The 24,724-nt window shown below is 39.3% G+C and overlaps 1 protein-coding gene across 1 annotated transcript in view; it reads left to right on the top strand.

Moving 5' to 3' along the window:
- The window catches only part of LOC133111900 (synapsin-1-like), a 115,694-nt gene extending 110,676 nt beyond the window's left edge, over nt 1-5,018 (top strand). The window contains exons 8-9 of the mRNA XM_061222537.1: nt 1-72; nt 4,754-5,018. The exon at nt 1-72 is cut by the window's left edge and continues 24 nt beyond it. Of these exons, the coding sequence (XP_061078521.1) occupies nt 1-72; nt 4,754-4,978 (297 nt within the window). The 3' untranslated portion in view covers nt 4,979-5,018. The remainder of the gene's footprint in view (nt 73-4,753) is intronic.
- The last annotated feature ends 19,706 nt before the right edge of the window (nt 5,019-24,724 follow it).

Raw genomic sequence — 24,724 nt, 5'->3', positions numbered from 1 at the left:
ACCATGGGAAGACGCCGATGCACTACTGGAGTGGCAGCGCAGATGTGTTCAGCAGACCCGGCTCACAATCATGTACGCCATATCACGTTTACCTTCTCCATCCAGCAGTACCACGTTTACCTTCTCCCTTATGCCATACCACGTGTACCCTCTCCTTCCAACCATACCACGTTTACCTTCTCCCTTATGCCATACCACGTGTACCCTCTCCTTCCAACCATACCATGTTTACCTTCTCCCTCCAGTCAAACCACGTTTACCTTCTCCTTCCAACCATACCACGTTTATCTTCCTCCCTTCAGCCATACCACGTTTGCCCTCTCCCTCCAGCCACTGCAGGGGGCCTCTTCAGGGTAATGCCCTGCACACTAACCCTTTTATGACTCATCATTTTTCTGTGTGAGTTATGAATGGGTCCCAGGCCTAGCAGGTAGGCTTGTGTTTGTTCAGGAGGGTCACAGGTCTTTGTTGTAATAATGGAGAAACTACGGTAGATACCACAGAGGGGCCATATGGTAGGAATATAATCCCAGAGAGAGGAAGGAGGGGGGGGAGCTTGGCTTCAAAGGTAATCAGGAATACTGTGAATAGGGTGTCTCCTTTGATTCAAAACACGACTCTGTTCTAATGAGAAATCCAATACGGGTCATATTATTGTTGTTGATTAATGTGTGACATGTCAGCCCAATGGAGGAACAAGGGCAGGTTTGTATAGACGCATAAATCCAACACATTTGACACTTTGGCTTTACAAGTTATTTGTTTACACCCTCTCCGAATAGGGCTTCGATAGCTCTGGGTGAACCCTGGTCAGGTTCTTGGCGGAAACGGCTTAATCAGAGCCAGGTTGTGTGTGTGCAGGACCCCCGAGTGACCCGTTATGAGACAGGGAAGAGGCGAGCGCCCCTGTCTGTGTAATTACGCACCATGTAAGAAGCTCATTTCTGCAGCGCTGTGTGCCAGTCACAGCCAGCCGGCTATACCTTTACATCCCTTTTGCCCTAATTAAGGACTATGGAAAAGGTTCAAGAGCTGAGAAGAACAGTCGATTGACCTTCTCGTTGCTACAAGAAAGGAGGGAGCAGGCCAGCCAAGGCTGCGCTGCCTGTCAGGCGGGAGGAGTCATTTATAATGAGAACAATCAACTGACACAAGGACAGACGAGGGGAGATACTCCTATTAATTGGTTCCATTAAACCTTTAAAGGATCACTCTCACTTAGGCAAAACAGTTTGTACTCTCCCCTCCGTCATGCTAATTTAGCCACACCAAATGAAGCTTAAAGCCCTACTATTTCTGAACATGAGACCCGACAAAGAAATATCATTTTCAGCAGGAGTAGTTTGTGTAATTTGAAATTAGTCGGCATTAATATGTGCGTGGATTGATTTATGTGGCCCTGGCCGCGAGGCTCCTGCACGCTAACACGTGCGGGTGCGCAGAGGAAGGAGTTGTGGTGGAGCCTGGGGTTTGTAGTCCTTCAGACGTTTATTTCCACACTTCCTTGGTGGTGGGGATGGATGGTAGAGCTAAACGCTGAAAGCATGCATGGCCTCACAGCACCTAGACTGTTCACAACTTACCACAGGACAACCTTGCTAATGTGAGCAATGACTGACTCGAAAAGGGAAATGAACGGAGCCTAATCAAATAACGTAATGAGAGAATCCAAAACCTGGCATTGAGACCACTTGCACAAAAAGGCTCCATTGCTCTGGGCTGGACACTAAAATGGAGTGATACTTCAAGCATTACCTGTAATGATTGTAATGTTTCCTTCATATTATCATGTGGTTAATATAAGCAAGGACTAGTTATTACTCCAGTTATTACCCAGTTCATGTGAATGCAACAACAGCATACATACGTTAAGTAAAACGGACATTGCTAAACTAAGCATAGTCATATTACAGCATTGCTTCCCACAGATTAATATACAGCAGTCTAAAACCTCTTGCCGAGAATGTAATGCTATTTAAGCAGGATGAGGCCGACTCACAGTCTATGGGACGATTCAGCTTGATAGCGTTTGTGCAGTTTAATCGTAGCCTCATGAGGCTATCGTTAGTCACCGTCAGCAGGATGGAAACAGTACTTAACCTGCAGTGTAAACATTTCACACTAATAAGAGCTCAGAGGCCACCGTGCACCGAATGGCTGACCGATGAACGGAGCAATGACTGCTTTCAGATCAATTGAAAATGCATAGCGTCAGGGTGGTTAATGTACAACTTAGTGGATGGTAGAGCTACATGCATATTGTTGTGATATTTCATCGACGCAGTTATGCTCGGAAAAATAAATAGGAATAAATATCACCCTCCGTTCTAGTCTTGCCAAGAGCCATTATAAAACATTCCGCTCCTTCTACGGTAAAAGCTAGAAAAATGACTGCCTTTTAAATGTTGCACTTTTAATATTCATCATTTTGCTATTAGAATATATACACAGTCAAATCATGGGATTAGTGATTTATCCCTCTCCTGAATTACCACGCCACAAAGCACAGGGGAGGTAATTCATTATTGCTCTGGGCAATTTTCTCCAAAACAAAAACATTTCACTCAAACAGGAAAAGTAAATTAATATTGCCTTTGCATGAACCTACTTTATTTGCCTAAAAGCGAAGGCACTGTTTTATTTAAACTGCATTCCCTTGATGAGGCATATTAACAGCGGTGGTTAAAATGGCCTCACGCACAGTGGCACATCAGTCTGCTCTAAAGAGCGCCTCTGTTTAATGTGCCTGTGTCAGCCTTCAGGCCTCCAGATGCACACAAGTATTTCTCACTGTTCTTTGTAGTTTAGCTTTTTCAAGTTATGATCGATCATTCAGGCAGTGAAGGCATCCTTTTCTGTTGGGTTCTGTGCTGGTTTAATGAGGATTCATGAAACGTGAGGCCTACCACAATTAAAGTAATAACTAATTTCTATTTTCTCTATGCATACGTGTCTAACAAGCATTTTCTTTCATGTCATTTCAAAGTATTTTATAAAACAGGATATCATTCGTAACGTGTGTTATAAACACATTCACAAATGTTTTACGGACTTACAATGTGACACAAAATGCATGTGGAGAAATATTGGGTGAACAATCTACAGTTCTGTAAATTGTAATTGTGGATTATCTGTGATAGTTTTGCAGGTTCAGAATCTGGGAGGGTCCCTACAGCTGATAAAAGCACTGTATATAGGTTATTTTCCCAGGTGTGGCTATGCAGATTATCATCAGAGCTTTATTGGTTCAGATCCTGATTGATATTACCTGTGGTACCTGTGCTAGAAATGAGTGAGGCTGTGATTGGATGTTTAAATGCAAGTATCCAATAATAATGGATATAGTATGTATCCAATAATCAAATCATTCAAGCAAATAGAAAGAAATGAGTGAATACATTAAATATCTACGTGAATACATAAATATCTACAGTAAGAGTAATTCACTGAGTTAAGCTCTTGCAGGGCCTGGAAATGCATCACATTTATAACTATGTTGCTAGTGGATTCTAGTTATACAGCCAGTGGAGTGTCAAAATGTTTATGAATCTAAGTGATGACTGAATTCGTTGCCTACTTGTGTTATATGTTCAGATTTATTCCCCTAACTTCATAATTGAGTATTTGTTTATAGTTTACACATAAAAATAATCATGATGATAATAATAAGTGATGAATAGCGCTGCACGCTGATATTTATTTGATCATAAAAACTCGGAAGAAAGCCATCTGAAGCCGTTTGCGAAGCACAATCATAGGAAGGTCATCTACACAAGGAGAGAAACGCGCACCGCTAACTGACAGTTGATTTGTTTTGTTGCTTTGAATAGCTGATGAACCTGTCAAGCCTGAAGTCTTGTTAAAATTTTAATAAACAGCTCACAAGTCTACTGACTGTAAGTAAAATATACAGGGTGCTCTCAGCCTTGCTTCAGCAGAATAGCACGATCATGTTTGACAATGTGCAGTGCCGGCCTTTTTATCAGAATACACTCGTATTTTGCTGAATATTAAATACCGGCTCTATTCTGCATATGTCAGGTGAATTTATATACCAGTGAATATTACAAGGTCCATTTCAATGTCCCCTGTAAATATGTAAGGATTTTACCCATCATGCATTGCATGCCCTACCAGAGTCCTAGGTGCAGATGCTGCTTCAACTGTAATCCGGTTACAACACTGCTGCTCCTGCATCTGTAATTTTACACACATAAAACTGTGGAAATAGAATAGGAACAAGGGGAATTTATTCATTTGTTTTATGAAATAAATCAAATTAAGCATTACTGTCAGCTGGAAATTGTTAAGAGGCTTCAGATATAATTGCATTGGTGCTCGTGTGCTTTGTGGATCTGAACTAGACATAGAATAACTGACAAGCCTCATCTCTTTATTTGTTATGTTCCTTTTCATAAACACTGTAAATATTGCTTTGAAGACTGCTTTTTTTATTTATTACATTTCCCAATGCAAAGCCCGCATCAGATGTAACCAGAGAGTTAACTCAATCAGAGCAAGAGAGAAAAAAGGAAGCACAAAATGCACAATGACATGCAACTCCCTATTCAGATACGAAACAAACAAACAATCAAAGAAGAATCTAAAAGCAGACGGCTCAGATGTATATATGTGCAGATTATTGACTTTTTATTGTCATTTTTTAAGCACTTTGGTCAGAGTGTGGGCAGGTTTGCGTGGAGGTGTGTCATGGTCCCTGTGGCTGTGTTGACTGACTGTGCTTTTCCTCCAGGTGGGCGCTGGTCCAGAGGCAGACGTGCCCAGCGCTACCCTCAGCTCCCGTCACTCCTGTTCAGCTCTCGAACCCGTAGCCAGGGGCTCCTCAACCTGGAGCCGGCCTCTACGCCCACGTGGCCCCCTGCGTTCTGAACCTGGAGCCGGCCTCTACGCCCACGTGGCCCCCTGCGTTCTGAACCTGGAGCCGGCCTCTACGCCCACGTGGCCCCCTGCGTTCTGAACCTGGAGCCGGCCTCTACACCCACGTGGCCCCCTGCGTTCTGAACCTGGAGCTGGCCTCTACGCCCACTCCGCCCCCTGCGTTCTGAACCTGGAGCCGGACTCTACGCCCACGTGGCCCCCTGCGTTCTGAACCTGGAGCCGGCCTCTACGCCCACGTGGCCCCCTGCGTTCTGAACCTGGAGCCGGCCTCTACGCCCACGTGGCCCCCTGCATTCTGAACCTGGAGCCGGCCTCTACGCCCACGTGGCCCCCTGCGTTCTGAACCTGGAGCTGCCCACTACGCCCACTCCGCCCCCTGCGTTCTGACAGCAGCCTCCCTCCCCATCCTGACCCAGACACCGCCCCCCGTCCTGACCCCAACACCCCGCCCTCAACCCAACCCCCACTGTGCCGGCAGACACAATATTCAAAGCAGCTTTCAAAATGCTCTGTTTGGGTCAAGCCAACTTGCACTTCTAAGTAATTTATAATGTGCTTTACTCTAAGGTATTGCACAATCTCATTATCATTAGTTTTTTGCATATTTAACTACAGTTTTTAATTAGATGGTATTTTATTATTCATGCACATAATTTGAGTCGAGCCTGTGCTACAGCTTTTTGTTGTGAACAGAAGAATGAGAGGAGAGAGGGGAATGAATCTGCCTGTATTTCTGCAATGGAAAGTTCCAGTTTGTAGTCTTTAGCTGGCAAACGATTTGACTCTCTACTCTGTTAATGGCTCGCTTTTAATTTGGCTAATAGCTATCATGTTATGTACCTTTATAAATTTGCTAAATTCACAGCGCTGGGAGTTGTCTCTCCATGCGCTAACAGTAAGTAGTTTGCCGTGTTTGGCTTTTGCGTAGAAAGTGTTTGCTTAGGGTATGGCTCCTTGATGTATTATTAAAATTGGAAATGGACTCCTGGGACGCCATCTAGTTATGTGCTTTCATTTGCCGAATAAACCAAGCGTTGTTTTCATCTTTGCTCATGATTGTTAATGGCGCCACTGATGAGAGGGGTGTTTTTTTTATTTTTTATTCCTTGCTCTCCCTTTATCAGTGTGTGCCTTATTATGCAGGCAAAATGGCCAAGCCGCTGATTTTGTTTAAGGTTTTCAATTAGTCATTTGACTGAACACATCTGCTCCTGGCAGCCTCCCCAGTCTGGACTGGGCACCATTACGCGTTTCCACCTGCTGAAGTGGCACGGCAGGCCGGGGGCGAGGGAAAGCGCTTCTGTCACGCGCCTCTCCGACGCGTCTCTCCGACGCGTCTCTCCGACGCGTCTCTCCGACGCGTCTCTCCGACGCGCTTCCAGAGTTAGACCGTGTTCCAGTGTGTTTTACAGCAGGTGTCATCAAGGTACAGGCTTCACCAATCAAACACCCCTCCCTCCCCCCAGCCCCGCCCCCCGATATCGCTGCCACTCTCTCACAGCGCCTCTACAACATAGCCAGACTTTCCAATGGAAGCCATTATATTCATGCTGTTGTTACCTTTGTTTTAGTTTCTTTTCCATTTTGTTATTGTAGAATTTTATTTATTTTTTTGTCATAAAATTTTGTTGATTAGTTTTGAAAATCTGTTTTTTATATAGCACCATTCTTTATATAGATTAAGGTTGCTAGATTTAGGTTGGTCTTCATGACTGTACTGGAACACAATGAAGCATTAAAATATCAGTATAATTGTAATAATACATTTAACTATTGTGAGCATAATACCAAAGATCAATCAACTCAACTAAGTTCTGCACCTTGAATGTAATGAGAGAATGCTACTCTTTCTGTCAAATTTCAGGACAGCATATTCCAGGCTTGACAGTATATGTTTATTCTTTAGGTTTTAATATAATGTTTTATATTGTATTCATAGTTAATGAGATACATTTTTTTTTTCATTTTCTTCAAAAGAGAAATTTGTGTACCATGTAAGTAGAAAGTGAATTTAAAATCATTGATTGTTGTGTGAGAGGTTATATGGTTATACTAGCACAGCTAAATGTAAAGCATTTAGCTTCATATGCTAGATAATATTAATCTACTGTGTTCAGTTGAAACAGAAGCATATACTTTTTTAAAACATACATTTGATTAATACTTGGACATATTGGAAACGATCAGACATGTGTGCACAATTTTGTCCAATTTTCAGTTCCATTGTAAACATTACCCCTGTATCAGCCTCTCAGTTTCTTCTGTATACTGATCTCCTTTAAAAGACTCAAATGAGACCCGAATTCTCCAATTCCAGAATGCACTGAAACAATAGGGGGAGGAATTTTCCCTGCAGTCTGAACAATAAAACACTGCTTCACTTCAAATTGAGCACACCCCATTTCATTACGGGCAGTGATTTCCTAATGGACTCTCGCTGTTTAATACCTCAATCGCATAAATGTCTTGGTACATTTTGTTAAGGAAGACAGAAGCCAGCTCCCAGTAACTGCAGCCAATCTTTGATTATTGGAGTTCAGGGAAGGTTCAGTAAGTAGCGGCATTTCTGCCTGATCCAAGTGGTACTCCAGGGACGTTAATAAAACATTTCGCTCATTGTGGGAAAGTAATGACCAACAATGTAAACTTGCGACTTGACAACAGATGTTGGCATGCGTGGTGGAAACAAGGTGCTGTAAAATTAATTTCATTTGAATTATTTATTGCATGCATTACATGCTTGAGGAAAAAGACTAAAATGATTGATAGGCAACAAAAATGTACTCAATTAAAACTAAAGAAAAAATTAAATTATCAAAAATATTTTCTATCAAATATAAATACCAGGGAAGATCACATTTCTGCTGTGATGTCTACTTAATAGATTTTTCTGTAGTATTTAATATTGTCACTTCAAAGAGGGTGCCAGGAGACTTGTGAGATTTTCCCTAATTAAAGAAAATTAATACCCAAAAAAGAAATATAAGGCTTCTTTTCACTTTGTAGGATAAAAGTTTTGGGAATAGAACATACTCGATTTCCCCACCACAAAATTTGAAGGATTGCATAACATTAAAAACCATTTGAAATTTTGATGGTGTAAAACTCATTATGGGGAGTAATAAGGTATGCTAAACCCACATGAATAAATGACGAACGGCTAATGAAATGTTCAGTGGAACAAAACTTCACTGAGCACTGACAATGAAGGCAGATGTTGCGTAATTATGAAGAGATTTGCACAATCCCACTCTTTGCAGGACACAGGGAAATAAAAGGGGCGTGTGTCGTGGTAGAATGGGGTACGGTAGTACGGAGCATATTACAAGATGGATATCGCCTCGTTCATTTAGGGACACTGCTTTCTCCCCATTAAGGACTGTGGAGAATGAATGATATTGTTTGTAATTAATACAGCTTTCATGTGGTCGGCAGCTGCTTGTGTATAGCGCTACCTCGGAAATCCCCTGTGCAGTAACATTCTGCTTCTGGAGCGCCACTCTGAAACCACTGTACTGCAACAAAATGTCTGCTGTCTCTCATCTGTGCCTTCGCTGTATAAGCAAGAGGAAATGAAATGGTTAAGACCAGGAGAGCCACCGTGACCTGCATTTCCTATGTCACCCTTGGCCCTCTGCTTTTGGCTTAAACGGCAGGTAATTACTGCATCACATTGTTGTGCTCTGGAAAAACAACATGGATCAAGTTATAAATACATTTCCTCTTCGCTGGTCCGTCAGTGATATATGTTTATTTGTTGTTGCTCTTACAGCGGCATGCACTGTACGTAAGAAGGCGGCCTTTGTTTCCCTCCCGTGCAGAACAGAACAGTGTAGTGCAGAATGAAGGAAGCAGGGTTGCTCTTTAACCCGCGTCAGTGATAAATTGAGGCACTTAACAATAGTGCATCCTGAGATGCGGGTCCTTGACAGCGGCTGTCCTCGGCTTGCGAGTCTCTCTGCGATCTGGACGCCTCTGCCCGGCACTCGTTCGTTTCTCCTGCATCACTTGAGAAAACAAAGACCCCCGCAAGTGCAGATGGCTATCGGCTGGCGTGATCCATGGCCCTCTTTCCGGATGGCGGACCCTGCCCCTCCCGCTCTTTTTCAGTGCTGCCAGGCTTCTACCTTAATCCCTACCTTTATTTACCCTGTATTTTCCATTTCAACACAGAGTTATTCAACTTATAACAGGCATCATTGACTGCATTTCCCATTAATGCAACCTTATATGGACTCCTAATATAGTACCTGCAATTGCTTTTCCTTTAAATGAATTACAGGATGCCCCAATGAGGTTTGAGTACTGCAAAGTATATCACTTGGGTCCATTTACTATCCCATATGCCCTCATGGCATTAGAAGTAATCCTACATGGGAAGACCAGATGTTTTATTTATATTTATTTATATATATATATATATATATATATATATATATATATATATATATATATATATGTAGTGAGCACTTTATTAGGTATTTATTGGACTTCTTTTTTTTTACTTCTACAGCTGTAGCCTATCCACTAAGAGTTATGATACGTTATGTGTTCAGAGATGCACTTCTGCATACCATACGTCATATGTGATTATTTGCATTACTGTGACCTTCCTGTCAGCTTCGACCAATCTGGGCCTTCTCCTCTGACCTCTCTCATTAACACGTTTTTGCCCGCAGAACTGCTGCTCACTGGATGTTTTTTGTTTTTCACACCATTCTCTGCAAAATTGTGATCAATTTTGTCTTTTTTCTCCTTAAATGTCCACTAAAATACTGAATATAGTATTCAAATATTTCCGAAAGCCATGCAATTCCTCAATCTTGATTCATATATGATCTGCCATGCCTAGTTTGAAAGTTATCCGAGTTCGCTGTGCCAGATGAGCTCCACTGAGATACACTGCACGGCTCTTGTTTACAGTACTTGTACGACAGGTCGAGACTACTCGTAACTTTTTTTCCTACCTAAGAACAAAATTCAAAATAAGAGAAAATTAGTGAATGGACTCGATGGTGGGGAAAGCTGCCAGACAGACCAGGTAGGCGGAAAGACCATGGATTGGCTGGTGGAAGACCATGTCCATGACCTCTGAAGAACCTCTCCCATATCCCAGTGGAGGTTGGGGACATAGTGTCTGAATGGCCCCAGTTGAAAACCACTGATCAAAGGCGACTGCATGTTTGGTTGGCAACCCAAGCGGTGAGGGAAGTCTAGCTGAAGAAGGAATGTTTCCTGGGCCTGATTGGATAGCATGGAGGACTCCTGATTCAGCCGACAGGCAGAAGCAACTTAGGCATGGAAGGAGTTTAGAGAGGCCTTGGAGAAGGACTCCAATCGGCTCCAATGTGGCTCTGGAATACCATTTGGCATCTCAGGAGAGGAAAGAGGGTCACAGTCCAGATTGTTCTCAGCAAGAACAGAGGAACCCTGACCTCAACTATGGATATTGTCAGAAGGTGGAAGGATCCATTTGAAGAGCTCCTAAATTGGAGACATGCACCTTCCATTCAGGAGGCAGAGCTCCTGAAACCCATCAGAACCCATCTCCATGGCTGAGGTCACTGGGGTAGTCACAGAGCACCTCAGTGGCAGATTAGATCCACCCAGAAATGTTGAAGGCTCTGGATGTTATTGGAGTGTCTTGGCTGACATGAATCCTCAATATCATGTGAAGGTTGGGAACAGTGCCTTTGGGGTGCCAGACTGAGGTGTTGTTACCCATCTTGATGAAACTCCCTGGGGAAGTTTATACCAATCTGCTGGGAAGGTGGCTCAAACTGATAGTCGAACCACAGATTCAGATGGAACAATGTGGGTTTCATCCAGGCAGTGGAACAGCAAATTAGATTTTCTGATATTTGAGGTGGCATGGGAATTTGCTTGCCGAGTCAACATGTGTTTTGTGTATTTGGAGAAGGCTTATGACCTTGTTCATGGGGGTATCTTGTGGGAGGTGTGTCAGAAGTATGGGGTGCCAGGTTTGCTACTGTGAGTCGTTCAGTCTCTGGACACTCGGAGCGAGACCTGTGTTCATATTCTTGGCATTGAGTCAAACTCGTTCAACGTGGCCAAGGGTGTGCCTAGTCTCCCTTCCTGTTCCTGGTATTCATGGACAGGATCTCAAGGCGCAGCAGATCTCTGAATAAATCATGAAGATATACAAGTTTTTAAAGGTCCATATGTAATGTACTTACATTGCATTCACTTCCAGTATATCCAGTGCTTGCCTAATTCTGGTTATTTTGTCCATATAAATGTTTTTGTAAATTGTTTTTCCATTTGTCTGGAAGTGCAGCTACATTTCAAGTTTACACGCCATTTTCAGCTCTGAAAACGTCCAATAAACTGAGGGGAGGGTCGATGAAGCACCCCATCCAAAGACTGCTTTCAGAATAGTTCTTGGGGCTTCATTGATTTCAGCATCCTTGCAATTCCTTTGACATTCTTACAATTCCATTGGCATTCTTACAAGTCATTCTAGCAGGAGAGCAAATTAGATGTGACTCTTAGCTTCAAAATGTGACATGGGAGCCCTTTCTGTGTTTCAGGATTTTATATCGCACAGCATCTCACCATTGCACCCAGATGAGGTTGTTTCAATCAGGGTATTTAAAGACGCATTACAGTTCTTTGGACAGCTGCACATTCTTTTGTAAAGTACTAGATATAACCCAATAATGCTGCTTATAAAAATAAAACAGGTTTTCATTATGGGCAAGTTATTGAGGAACTGAACGAAAGTCAAAATTCAAAACGAAAAATACAGTTTTTCCACAGAACCTCTTGGTGAATTTTTTTTTTGAATATTTATTTTTTCATCAAAATGTACACCTTTTGGATATAACTCTATAGTTCTATGTAGTTTGTTGATATTAAGCTGATATGGATTTTTCATCACAAATGTCTAATGCATTTATTTCACTTGTTTCCATGTGTTTGTTGAAAAAATATTATTTTCCATCCACCTGTGTGACACAATGGAATATGACATTTTTTGACAAAATAAACACATTTTGGACATGAGTCTATAGTTTCATATATTTTGTTGAAATTAAGCTGAAATGGATTTTTCATCACAAATGTTGAATGAATGCTTTTCTTTCACTTGTTTAAGTTAAATTGTTAAGTAAATTTGTAGACATAAGATTATTGACTTATGTATTTTAGAATTTTCTACTGAAAAACGTTTTTCCCAATAAAAATCTGAAAACAAATTTATATTAATGTATTTCAACATGGTTGTAATATGAACATCACTGCCTATCCAGGTCAAGCCAAAAAAAGACATTTAATTTTTTTTGCCCATTTTTCATATTTTGGGCATAAGACTATATAGTCCGATGTATTTTTGCATTTTCTACTGAAAAACTTCTTTCCCAATAAAAATCTGAAAACACATTCAAATTCATTTATTTCAACAAGGTTGTAATATAAACATCACTGACTATCCATTTCAAGCCAAAAAAAAGACATTAATTTTTTTTGCCCATTTTTCAAATTTTGCACATGAGACAATAGTCTTATGTATTTTTGCATTTTCTACCTACAAAGTTTTTTCCCAATAAACATCCAAAAACACATTTATATTCATTTATTTATTTCAACATTCATTTCAACATCACTGCCTATGCATTAAAAGTCAAAAAAAGACATTTTATTTTTTATGCTCATTTTTCACATTTTGCACATTAGACTATATAGACTCATGTATTTTTGTATTGTCTACTGACAAAGTTTTTTCCCAATAAAAATCCAAAAACACATTTATATTCATTTATTTCAAAATTGTGGTAATATAAACATCACTGCCTATCCATGTCAAGCCAAAAAAAGACATTAAATGTTTTTTCTCAATAAAAATCCAAAAAGACATTTATATTAATTTAGTTCAAAATTAATATTAATTTATTTATTTCAATATTTATGATCATTTATGGCAACATCACTGCCTATCCATGTCATGCCCATTTTTCACATTTTGCACATAAGAATACAGAATTTTTTTTTCCAAATAAAAATCAGAAAACACATTTATATTCATTTATTTCAACATTCATATTCATTCATTTATTTCAACATTTATATGAATTTATTTCAACATCACTGCTTATGCATTAAAATCCAAAAAAGACATTTAATTTTTTTTTGCCTATTTTGTACATAAGACTAGTCTCATGTATTTTTGTATTGTCTACTGAGAAACTTTTTTCCCAATAAAAATCCGAAAACACATTTATATTCATTCATTTCAAAATTGTGGTAATATAAACATCACTGCCAAAAAAAGACATGAAATTGTTTTTGCCAATTTTTTCACATTTTGCACATAAAACTATAGTCTTATGTATTTTTGCATTTTCTACTGAAAAACCTTTTTCCCAATAATAATCCAAAAAAACATTTATATGAATTAATTTATTTAAACATTTATATTCATTTATTTCAACATCACTGCCAATCCATGTCAAGCCAAAAAAAGACATTTAATTTTTTTTTGCCCATTTTTCACATTTTGCACATCAGACTATATAGTCTTATGTATTCTTGCCTTTTCTACTGACAAACTTTTTTCCCAATAAAAATCAGAAAACACATTTATATTCATTTATTTCAAAATTGTGGTAATATAAACATCACGGCCTATGCATTAAAAGCCAAAAAAAGACATTAAATTGTTTTTGCCAATTTTTCACATTTTGCACATAAAACTACAGTGTTATGTATTTTTGACTTTTCTACTGACAAACTTTTTTCCCAATGAAAATCCGAAAACACATTTATATTCATTTATTTCAAAATTGTGGTAATATAAACATCACTGCCTATCCATGTCAAGCCAAAAAAAGACATTAAATTGTTTTTGCCAATTTTTCACATTTTGCACATAAAACCATAGTCTTATGTATTTTTGCATTTTCTACTGACAAACTTTTTTCCCAATAAAAATCCGAAAACACATTTTTATTCATTTATTTCAACATGGTTGTAATATAAACATTACTGCCTATGCATTAAAAGCCAAAAAAAGACATTACATTTTTTTTTGCCAATTTTTCACATTTTGCACATAAAACCATAGTCTTATGTATTTTTTGCATTTTCTACTGACAAACTTTTTTCCAAATAAAAATCCAAAAACACATTTATATTCATTTATTTCAAAATTGTGGTGATATAGACATCACTGCCTATCCATGTCAAGCAAAAAAAAAGACATGAAATTATTTTTGCCAATTTTTCACATTTTGCACATAAAACTATAGTCTTATGTATCATTGTATTTTCTACTGAAAAACCTTTTTCCCAATAAAAATCCAAAAAGACATTTATATTCATTTAGTTCAACATTTATATTCATTTATGGCAACATCACTGCCTATCCATGTCAAGCCAAAAAAAGACATTTAATTTATTTGCCCATTTTTCACATTTTGCACCTAAGACTATAGTCTTATGTATTTTTGTCTTGTCTACAGAAATTTTTTTTCCAAATAAAAATCTGAAAACACATTTATATTCATTTATTTCAACATTCATATTCATTCATTTATTCAAACATTTATATGAATTTATTTCAACATCACTTCCTATGCATTAAAATCCAAAAAAATACATTACATTTTTTTTTGCCCATTTTGCACATAAGACTAGTCTTATGTATTTTGTATTGTCTACTGAAAAACTTTTTTCCAAATAAAAATCTGAAAACACATTTATATTCATTTATTTCAACATGTTTGTAATATAAACATCACTGCCTATCCATGTCAAGCCAAAAAAATACATTAATTTTTTTTGCCCATTTTTCACATTTTGCACATAAAACTATAGTCTTATGTATTATTGCATTTTCTACTGAAAAACCTTTTTCCCAATAAAAATCCAAAAAGACATTTATAGCCAAAAAAAGACATTAAATTGTTTTTGCCAATTTTTCACATTTTGCACATAAAACCGTAGTCTTATGTATTTTTGCATTTTCTACTGACAAACTTTTTTCCCAATAAAAATCCAAAAACACATTTATATTCATTTATTTCAAAATTGTGGTGACATAAACATCACTGCCAATCCATGTCAAGCCAAAAAAAGACATGAAATTATTTTTGCCAATTTTTCACATTTTGCACATAAAACTATAGTCTTATGTATTTTTGCCTTTTCTACTGACAAACTTTTTTCCCAATGAAAATCCAAAAACACATTTATATTCATTTATTTCAAAATTGTGGTAATTAATTTATTTATTTCAACATTTATAATCATTTATGGCAACATCACTGCCTATGCATTAAAAGCCAAAAAAAGACATTTCATTTTTTTCGCCCATTTTTCACATTTTGGACATAAGCCTATATAGTCTCATGTATTTTTGTATTGTCTACTGACAAACTTTTTTCCCAATAAAAATCCGAAAACACATTTATATTAATTTCTTTCAACATGGTTGTAATATAAAGATCACTGCCTATCCATTTCAAGCCAAAAAAAGACATTTCTTTTTTTTCGCCCAATTTTCACATTTTGTATATAAAACTATCGTCTTATGTATTTTTGCATTTTCTACTGAAAAATATTTTACAAATACATACATTATACATCGGACTATAGCCCTAACAAACATGGGAGACCATAACAGGGAAATGTATTTTAACAAATTTTATTAATAGAAATTAAGATTGTTGGGATGTGTTTTAGTACATATCAGTAAAGATGCGTTGAGTGCATGTACGTATAAATTGGGTGTGGAAAAATCTGAAACAAGATATTTATCTTCATTTAGGACAGTTGTCTGAAGTTATGTATGTTTGTTGGATCTTACATAGCAAACTAGTAAGAGCCCTTTGTATGAACAAAGATAAATATATGATAAGAATAAGAAAATGTATTTGGATGAGACCCAATGTGAACCATGTACAAATGTAGAGACACTTGACTTCCAATAAGCACACCAAGAGACGCATGCCTCTCTTTTCTCCTGTTTCAGTGGTTGCTGCTCTGCACATGACCCCCAGATGTTGGCAAGGGAAAGGGGAGAGGTGAATGCATGCCCCCACACTCTTTCTGGCTTCACCCATGGCTCACTGCCTCTCTGTGGCAATGCCAAAAAAAAAAAAAAAAGCTAAAATCACAAATTTGACAAAACCCCCAGTACACAAAGTATGCTTAATAATTCTGGTTAGTTGTTCATTGCAAACCGCAACACAATCTGCTCCCTCTGCATCTGACAGAGAGGAAGAAGAGGGGCTTTCATGGCATGGGTTCGCATTTGTGGTAAGCAGAGAGACTGACATTACAAAAGCCACACAATCCCTGCATTCAGTCTTTAATAGGGAGGCCGGGGAGAAATTATCTGAACTGCCTTGTGGGTGACAGCACAGGAACTTTTTGGAGTCAGAAAGTTAGCGCCAAAGTTCCCTGTCAGCCCATTAAAGATGTGAGGCTGGCATCTATGGATATTGGAACCATATGTGTGAAAGAATTTCTCTTCTGGTACGACATTCCAAACACTGTCCCAGAGCCAAACATTTTGGTGTTACTCTAATTTAAGCAGTATGTTGGAGGGAGCACTCATCGCTTTGATCATATGGAGATCGTTTGTTACAAATTGAACTAACCTGAGCTCTATTTCTGGTGGATCAGAACCTGGGATTTGTTGAATTAAATGCTTCATTGAATGCAGTTTGCACATGAAAAGAACATAGCACTTAGGAATCTGATAGTGAGTTTTTCACCTAACCAAGGGGTCTGCTTCTTTTATTACATTTAAACTTAATCCACACTCATAGCATGGCGCTTTAATAAGCTGCTGGCTATACCCAAGGAGCTGACATTCTGAGACCAGGAGAAATTACCTGCCTTTGAAATAGAGAACATATTGCTGCTGGAATCCCAGGCATACCGTAGAAGTAGTGTGATGCATCTGCCTCTTCTTCTTCTTCTTCTTCTTCTTCTTCTTCTCTCTCTCTCTTCATATATACAGTCAGCTCCATTATTATTGGCATGCTTGATAAGAATGAATACATTTGCTCTCATGTTTCAATATTTCTTTTTAAGTAATCTCATCTTCACTGAAAATAGTTGTTCTGTGAAAAATCTACGGGGGGCTGACCACTCCAATTTTGCTCAAACCTTTTGTAAATGCTCTTGATATATTGAATGGAGAACATGCAAAACATTAGCCTAATTTAATGCTTTGTTCTAGAGATATTGGCCACAATACAGCAGGGAGAAACCTGAAAAAATGTACTCTGACAATTTTTTTTCAACTTTCAGATTATGATTACGATTTTAATAATACTGCTCAGAATAAAAATTATAGTCATTAAGAAATGCTAAATCGTGCCACTTGGCAATTTTGTCTCAATATTTGTTGGCTTCTAGATCAGCACCACTTGTGCATGACTTCCAAAATGCTAAGACTAGTAGACGCCAAATTACATCAAATAGCTAATTAATTATAAATAATTATGCAATGCCAAAGATTGGTCGGGCCAGAAAATGACAAACCAAAAATTCAACCAAGTAGTTGGTAAGGTGGAAAGTGTCCGATCAAAATGAAACTTTGGGTACTTCAAAAGGTACAATAGGCAAATTTTTGTACAAAATAATGTCTGCTATAACAAATGCTCAATTCTGATTGGCTGAGAGGTGTGCATTATTTTTCCAGATATGACTGCTATGGACTAGCACCGGCAAATGTTTATCAATGTTCTAAATTCATGCGCATACTTGCAACAGTGTTAATTGTCTCCAAATGACATCTCACTTCATGATCAACGGGGGTACATCCAGTCACTGTAAACTGAAGCATAGTCAAGTCGTCCATGTCCATGAATGACTGCAGAGCTAGTAGGTAGCTACGTTTATAGTTAGCCTCTCCTTTGATTATAATTCAATAGTTGGCTAGCTAGCTATCCCTGATATCAACCAAACATGCAGTGAGACCTTTTTGACCAAAAACCAAACAGAATGTTAATATTTGTCTAATATTGGGTTCCCTGAAGCCAAGAAAATGTCACCTCACACTGAGTGGTGAGCAGGCATTAATGTCCCGTCTGCCGACCATAAAAAACACGTCTGATATTTCCATTACAGAGCATTTGCCACCCAAGATGTCCAACTTCACAGCCATAAAAGTATTCAAAGCGTGAATTCAAACTATGGATATTGATAAAATAGACAGCAGTTGCCTTGATGTTCTTTAGGTCTGTCCCTCAGTCCAATTAAAAAATAGAACTCCATATTGGGTGTTTATATTTTTACAATACCTCTACAACACCATTGTCCTTTATAAATTATAAATAATTTGAAACCGCAATAAAATGCATTTCTAATTGTGACTTAAAACTGGATAGTTGTACACTTTAGCATCAAACTATTTACAAAGCATTTGCGTTAACAATAGGACATTCAGTATGGAAACAATTTTACCTAAAATACTCTATCCTGGTAACTTTTGGAAGAAAGTTATTATCGGTGAGACATACATAAAACTCCATGCTTTTCTACATTGGGCATCATTCAGTAACTTTATCAAACATGTCCAATCATTGGGCCGGCAAAGTATGAAAACTACCTTTCCCAGAATTCCATAGAAGCCTAATGCAAAATGAAAGAACAGAGATTTCCCCAGGCCTTTTCTCTGCTGTTTCACGTGAGGGGACATTCTCACATTAGTGGTGTGTTTGTGCTGATACCCCCTTATCTTGGCTATTGATTTTCTCAGATGCTGCCTTCCTCCAGCAGTAAATTAAAACACTGATGGAGGCACAGCTGAGTTTTTCATTAAGAGTGTTCACAACAGAGGATAGCTCTGTCCCCAGTGACATCGGCTGCTACTCCTTGAAAATCCAGAGGGGCCAGGAGCTGAGGGATTGTGGGATATGGCAATGGCTAGGACAGGTGACCAGTAGACAATCGCAAACTGACCTCGAGAAAACCCTCCAGTATATTGTTGTTCACTATATCTTTACTCATTTGTCATGAATTCATACTGCATTGATCTGCTTGAACTCTATTGATGTCCGTGCCCTGTTGAAATAACCTTTTCCGTGTTTGCGCTTAAACATGACATTTGTATTTGAATATTTGATAGTGATATCTCAGCATGGCTGTCACTGAAGGGAATCACTTTGAAGTGCATTATCTCTCTTTTCAATGCTGCCACTTTAACATAGAAGACTCTAAGGAGACTTGTGAGGCATACTTTTTTACAAGACAACTTCAAAGCCCCGCCATTGTGCATGAAGTGAGTCATTCAATCCTGCCCTCGTTTCTATCTCTTATTACATCTCGTCCTATTTCCTGTCCCACTTGCAATATAAACAGAATAGTTCAGCTCCAAAAACATCAGCAGTGTAATACCTTTAATAGCAGTTTTCCAATGCACTCGTTCATTTGTGGGGGTGAGAATGTGCAACCTTCTTGCTTATGGGGTACAATGCTGTTAGGATGTTTGCTGATCCCCACACCATACTGGCCCTTATTGTTTCAGCTCACTGTACAAAACAACATAAATTGGGTGCACATAGATAAAAAAACTATCTGTATGCTCTTTCTGGCATCAGGTAGAGATTGATTGATCGCAGATGAAAGGCAGTAAGTAATATAATTAAACCTGGGTATAAATAGATTCCATACATGCAGCACATAGATCATAGTTTTGATAAAGCCCGAGTGTACATTGTGACTAATTGAGGACCATACTGCATCCATATGTTCCCCTTTGCTTCTCCATGTGTCTTTGATTTTGATATCCTTCTAGTTCAAAATAGTACAACAAATATATTAGGTTCAGGTGATAGGACCACCTACAGCAATTCAAAGCTGCTTCATCTCATTTATTGATGTATTTTTAATGGTTTCGTTTTACTCAATCATCAAAGCACATTGACACAAATCACATCAATTACATGTGCAGCTTTCAACGTGTGCCATTTCTATAAATACATTATCCATTATAAGTTGCTCAAGTTTCACTGTGCAAAAGGAAACACTTTAATCTGGCTTTAGATTAATTAATTTCCTATGAATAAAAAAGAAATGTTAGTTACATATCAGAAAAAGGAAATCAGTTCGCTGTCATACCAGAACTGAAGGTCATGTAGAAATTTGAATTGTCAGTGAACTATTTGAAAATGGTTGTGAAAGTTATGTCTTCACTTTAATTGCATTATAATCATGGTTAAGAATTTTGCCAGTGGAAGGCAACTTAATTGAAGGTTTGAACATAGAACACTGTTTACTGGATATCTAAATTGGCCAAATAAAGAAAGTAAATGTTGAGTTTTAAGCAGACAATGCTGTAACATAGACAAAAGGACAAAATGAGCAGATAATTACGAGTGGTTGGAGAGAACCCATGTTTATAGTTGACTTTACTGTAATTAGCTGAGATAGTCTCATAAACATGAGCATAGTGGCAACAACAGTAGGCCAACTGCAAATCGAAACTAAAGTACAGGCTCTGTCACGTCACAGCAGAGAAGTATCACACTGTGTTTGGTCTGCTGCAGTTGACCTGAAAACCTCTTTCCCATAAGAATTTCATAACTTTGTGAAAACAGGCTCAAATCACACAAAATGGTGTGACGAAGGCCAACGGCACATGCCGATCAGGTTTCAAAAGAGCTCCACCAGCAGCATGTCAGCATGCCAGCCCTGTCCCTTATTCATCATGCAAAACCACAGACATTGCCCACATCCATAAGACTACTTCTCCAACATTTATCGTCTGCAGCACTAAACTCCACAAAAACATACTGGCGTGCAGAAAAAAAACACTGTTTAACCTTTTTACGGCTTGTGAAACCATAAGTCCACTGGTTTTTGCACAAGAAAGTCAAGCCGTGATATTTTGTGCGAAAATCATTTGGCGGGAACAGGCTCTGTGGGGAAAACTATTTTGAAGGCTGGAATGTGGGGTGGGTGAAGAACCCAGGCAGATTTAGAATTGGGTGAGGAGTCTGAAGGGTCTCGACAGACAGGTAGGTCAGTAGGTGAGAGCTCAGTGGCCCTTTTCCCCGGCGTATCCGCATAAGATCACGTGCTCTCCTGGGAATGCTCCAGCGTATGACTCCACCAGGTATGCAGATTTTAAACACCCAACCGTCACAGCACGTGGACCCTGTGACCTGGTAATTGAGCCAAGCCGACAGCACTTTCCACTCTACTGAGGGCCGCGGCGCGCAGCTTCCGTTTGAGCGTCTGCTCAGGTTCGAACCGAGCCCTCAAAGAGACAGCCAGGTTTTGATGCCTCAGATAACAGCAGGGAGAGAAATCCCGCCTGGGGTAAGTCCTTAAGTGAGTCTTCCACTTACACTATGGCTCTACGCTCATTCCCCAAAGGAGAGAGGAAACACCGGCGCAATGGAAATGCACCGGTCCTGACACCTTCAAAGTCTGTTATAATGTGTTATCATTCCAGTCACTTATCAATTTCAGCAGGAGCTATCTGATATCCCGTGGCAAAATATGTTTGAGGGGATGAGTCTGTATTAAAAGGAGAATGGATACATAAAAGTCTGGTTCTTTTATACTGATGTGCCATCTCGTGCCTGTATTCAGTAGCACAGAGCCTTGCAGAAGAGGATCTTTTGTTAGTGAAAGATGTACAGGCCATGCTGTGGGTGGGCACATTACCATTAAAACAAAGTTTTTTAATATTACAATTTGTGAATGTGTGATGAAAACAACAATGAAACGATCTGTCAAGCATTGGTCACATATGACCTAATCAGATTAAACTGTGAAGAGCACAACAAAAGATCATTAAAACTAAATGCTCCTGCTTATTTTTAACAAAGGGTTAGAAGCAAATCCTTTTTAGAAAGAAAATGACAAACAAAAATGACAAACAACCCAAGCCTATGTCTGTATGTTACCTTCATGTGGAATTATTTCAGGCCTGATAGTTTGTCATAAAAACCAGACTCTGTATACATGCTCAGGTCATATTGACTGTTTTGGAGCACAAGCAGGGCCTTTAAAATATTCACCGTTACTAGATGTATAATAGCGATTACTGAAAACAAGCGTAAATTTAAATTCAATATAAATATTATCTCACCATTTTTAATTTAGGATAGGATAAAAAAATGGGGTAGATACTCAGAAGAGGGACATATACATCTCCTTGCACAACAAACGAAAATGCTTAAATCCAACAAAAAACAATTACAATATACTATATATATATACTGCTTATATCAGGAGGACAGCGTCGGCCCCTTCTGCTTACTCTGCTATCCAGGTGCATAGCTTCCTTCCCTGCCCTACCGCTCTTTCCCCCATTGTGATCTGTCCACCGACACAGATGTTTAATAAAGAATTCCTTGGGTATAACAACAGAGATCACCTCCTGCCTGTGTCCGTCACCACCTCCGCGTTATTAGCGGAGAGTCCCGGGCTCTGATTGGATCGGGCGGGCCGTCATGTGCCCACCGCCACTCAGCACAGGGTCACTGTAAAATACGGGCGATGATAACCCTGAGCCCGGTATCCATATATCTGCATCCATGTTTGGCTTTTCTTTTTTTCTTTCATTTTTTTTTTTTTTTTTTTTACAGAATGCCATGATAGGGTTACGTCGCGACTGAAAACAATACCACACTGTTTCTGCGGCCATTCATGTCGACTTTTGTTTCAGCCTGAAATAACATATTGCTGGAGGGCAGGTTTCTTCCCAGCCTGAGCATCTGAATGGGGTCTGTGGAAGATGTTTGTGCCGGGCCCACGATGGCCCTGCTCTAATAACTTTGTGATGATGTATCGCCAAATTCCTGCCCCGCAACCTCCTCCCTGACACCGGGCTCAGGATGCTTATCTCCCAGGACATCTGGGCCAGGCTCTGGGCTGGAGGCTCTGGTTTCAGTGGGTCACTGCTGGGCCCGGGGGTGGGAGGGGAGCTGGATTCGCGGGAACAAAGCAGAGGAGGACCCCCCCGTCCAGTTGGGGATTAGTGAGGATGGACGCAGGAGCGGCAGCGATCATTCGAGAACACTGAGGACAGAAAAAGATTCAACCCAGAGGAGCCGATCAGGAATACTGCAAGCTCTTCAGGCTTATGCCACAGAGGCTGTGATGCAGAGGGTGAAACTGCTATATTTCAAAAAGGAAATTGAAAACTTTTTCTTTTCCCCCCGAAACAGGGAACTGTAATATGCTTTTTGCTTACGTTAACAATACTAAAAGCTACAGTATACTGCCTTTGGGCTGAATCTACACACATGTAAATTATGAAGCAAAGTTAGTCCTACAATAATGGACATTGTAAGTAATTTATTCTAGGCAATATCCCCTAGGGGATTTAAGATTTTTGTGAGAGATTTCAACAATTACATTCAAAATCTGATTATAAAAGTATCATATTCAGAAATTAATAATAGTAAAAGCATTTCTAAGTTTGTACATTCATGTGGATAAAATAACATTGCACAGCTGATTATCCAGTCCAGCCGTCACGTGTAGCATGGATACATTTAGAGAGTGGTGATTCCATGAGCTCATCCGTTCTGCGCTCTGGACAGTAAAACTAGAAGGATGAAGTTCACTGCCTGCCTTCTCTTTCAACTTGACAAAGGGTCTCACTGGATCAGACCGCCAGACAGATCGCAAACTATTTCCAGAAAGAATGTTGTTGGCGCTGATGCCTCTCCCATTACCTCTCTCCTCCCTCTGCAACCAGAGAGCTCTTAAACTATTAACAAATGTCATCTTTTCTGTGCCCAAGAGCCATGTGAGTTGCTGCTTCAATCATTTTGGGGTCAGATGTTAAACAGGTCAAATACCTCACCCCCACCCCGCCACCACCAGTCTCTCTGATCTCCTGCACCCAAGCACCTTGGATTATACCCCAATACCAGTAACCCTAATCTATGAGTGCTACACAAGGCATGTCATTGAACCTACAATCATTCATTGGCTTCCATATCATGTTCATGTTCAGTTCACCAACATAAGCATTTCTCTAAAATGATAAATGTGTTCATTTCTGCCGGAGAAAATACAATCTGATGCCATTTTGTTACATTGCACTTGGTTTAGCCCATCATCAAACCATTTTTTATACACACTATTTTTGTTAATTTCATTCATTTCTTTGCTAAGACATTGTTCCTTTTTCATCCTCTCATCCTATATTAGAGGTCATTTCTCATACTGCATTATTTAACACGTTTTCATTTTTATTTTCAAAGTGGTTTATTTTTTATATGAGTTGCTGTTTGGTTCTGATAAGAGAACAATCCAAGAATCAAGAGCAATTTTACAAGGATGTTTTTACTACCTTTCCAACAATAAAGCGAACAGGTAAAACATTCAGTGATTAAATTTAATGAAAAACAGAGAAGTTTAACACCCTCCTTCGTATCAGTAATGAAAGGTGGTACAGCACTTTGAAGAGTTTTACAGCTTTAACAACTTTGTATAAATCCAGGCTAAATGCTTATTATTTGAAAAGGCATTAACAAGGAAGTGAAAGTAATGCGATGAAGTCTGCTGGTGATTAGGAGCCGGGCTGGAATGAATGGCAGAGATTTCACCAGGAACTCCTGGATCTCCCAAACGTGCAGCAGTCACATCAGGGGGGCAGCCTGTAGCCTGGTGGCTAAGGCACGTGACTGGGGCAACATGTAGACTGGTGGCTAAGGCACATGACTGGGGCAACATGTAGCCTGGTGGCTAAGGCACGTGACTGGGGCAACATGTAGCCTGGTGGCTAAGGCACGTGACTGGGGCAACATGTAGACTGGTGGCTAAGGCACATGACTGGGGCAACATGTAGCCTGGTGGCTAAGGCACGTGACTGGGGCAACATGTA

This window comes from Conger conger, chromosome 15 (assembly GCF_963514075.1).
Source record: "Conger conger chromosome 15, fConCon1.1, whole genome shotgun sequence".
In the NCBI taxonomy this organism is placed as follows: Eukaryota; Metazoa; Chordata; class Actinopteri; order Anguilliformes; family Congridae; genus Conger; species Conger conger.
This window is presented reverse-complemented; position numbering and strand designations above follow the sequence as displayed.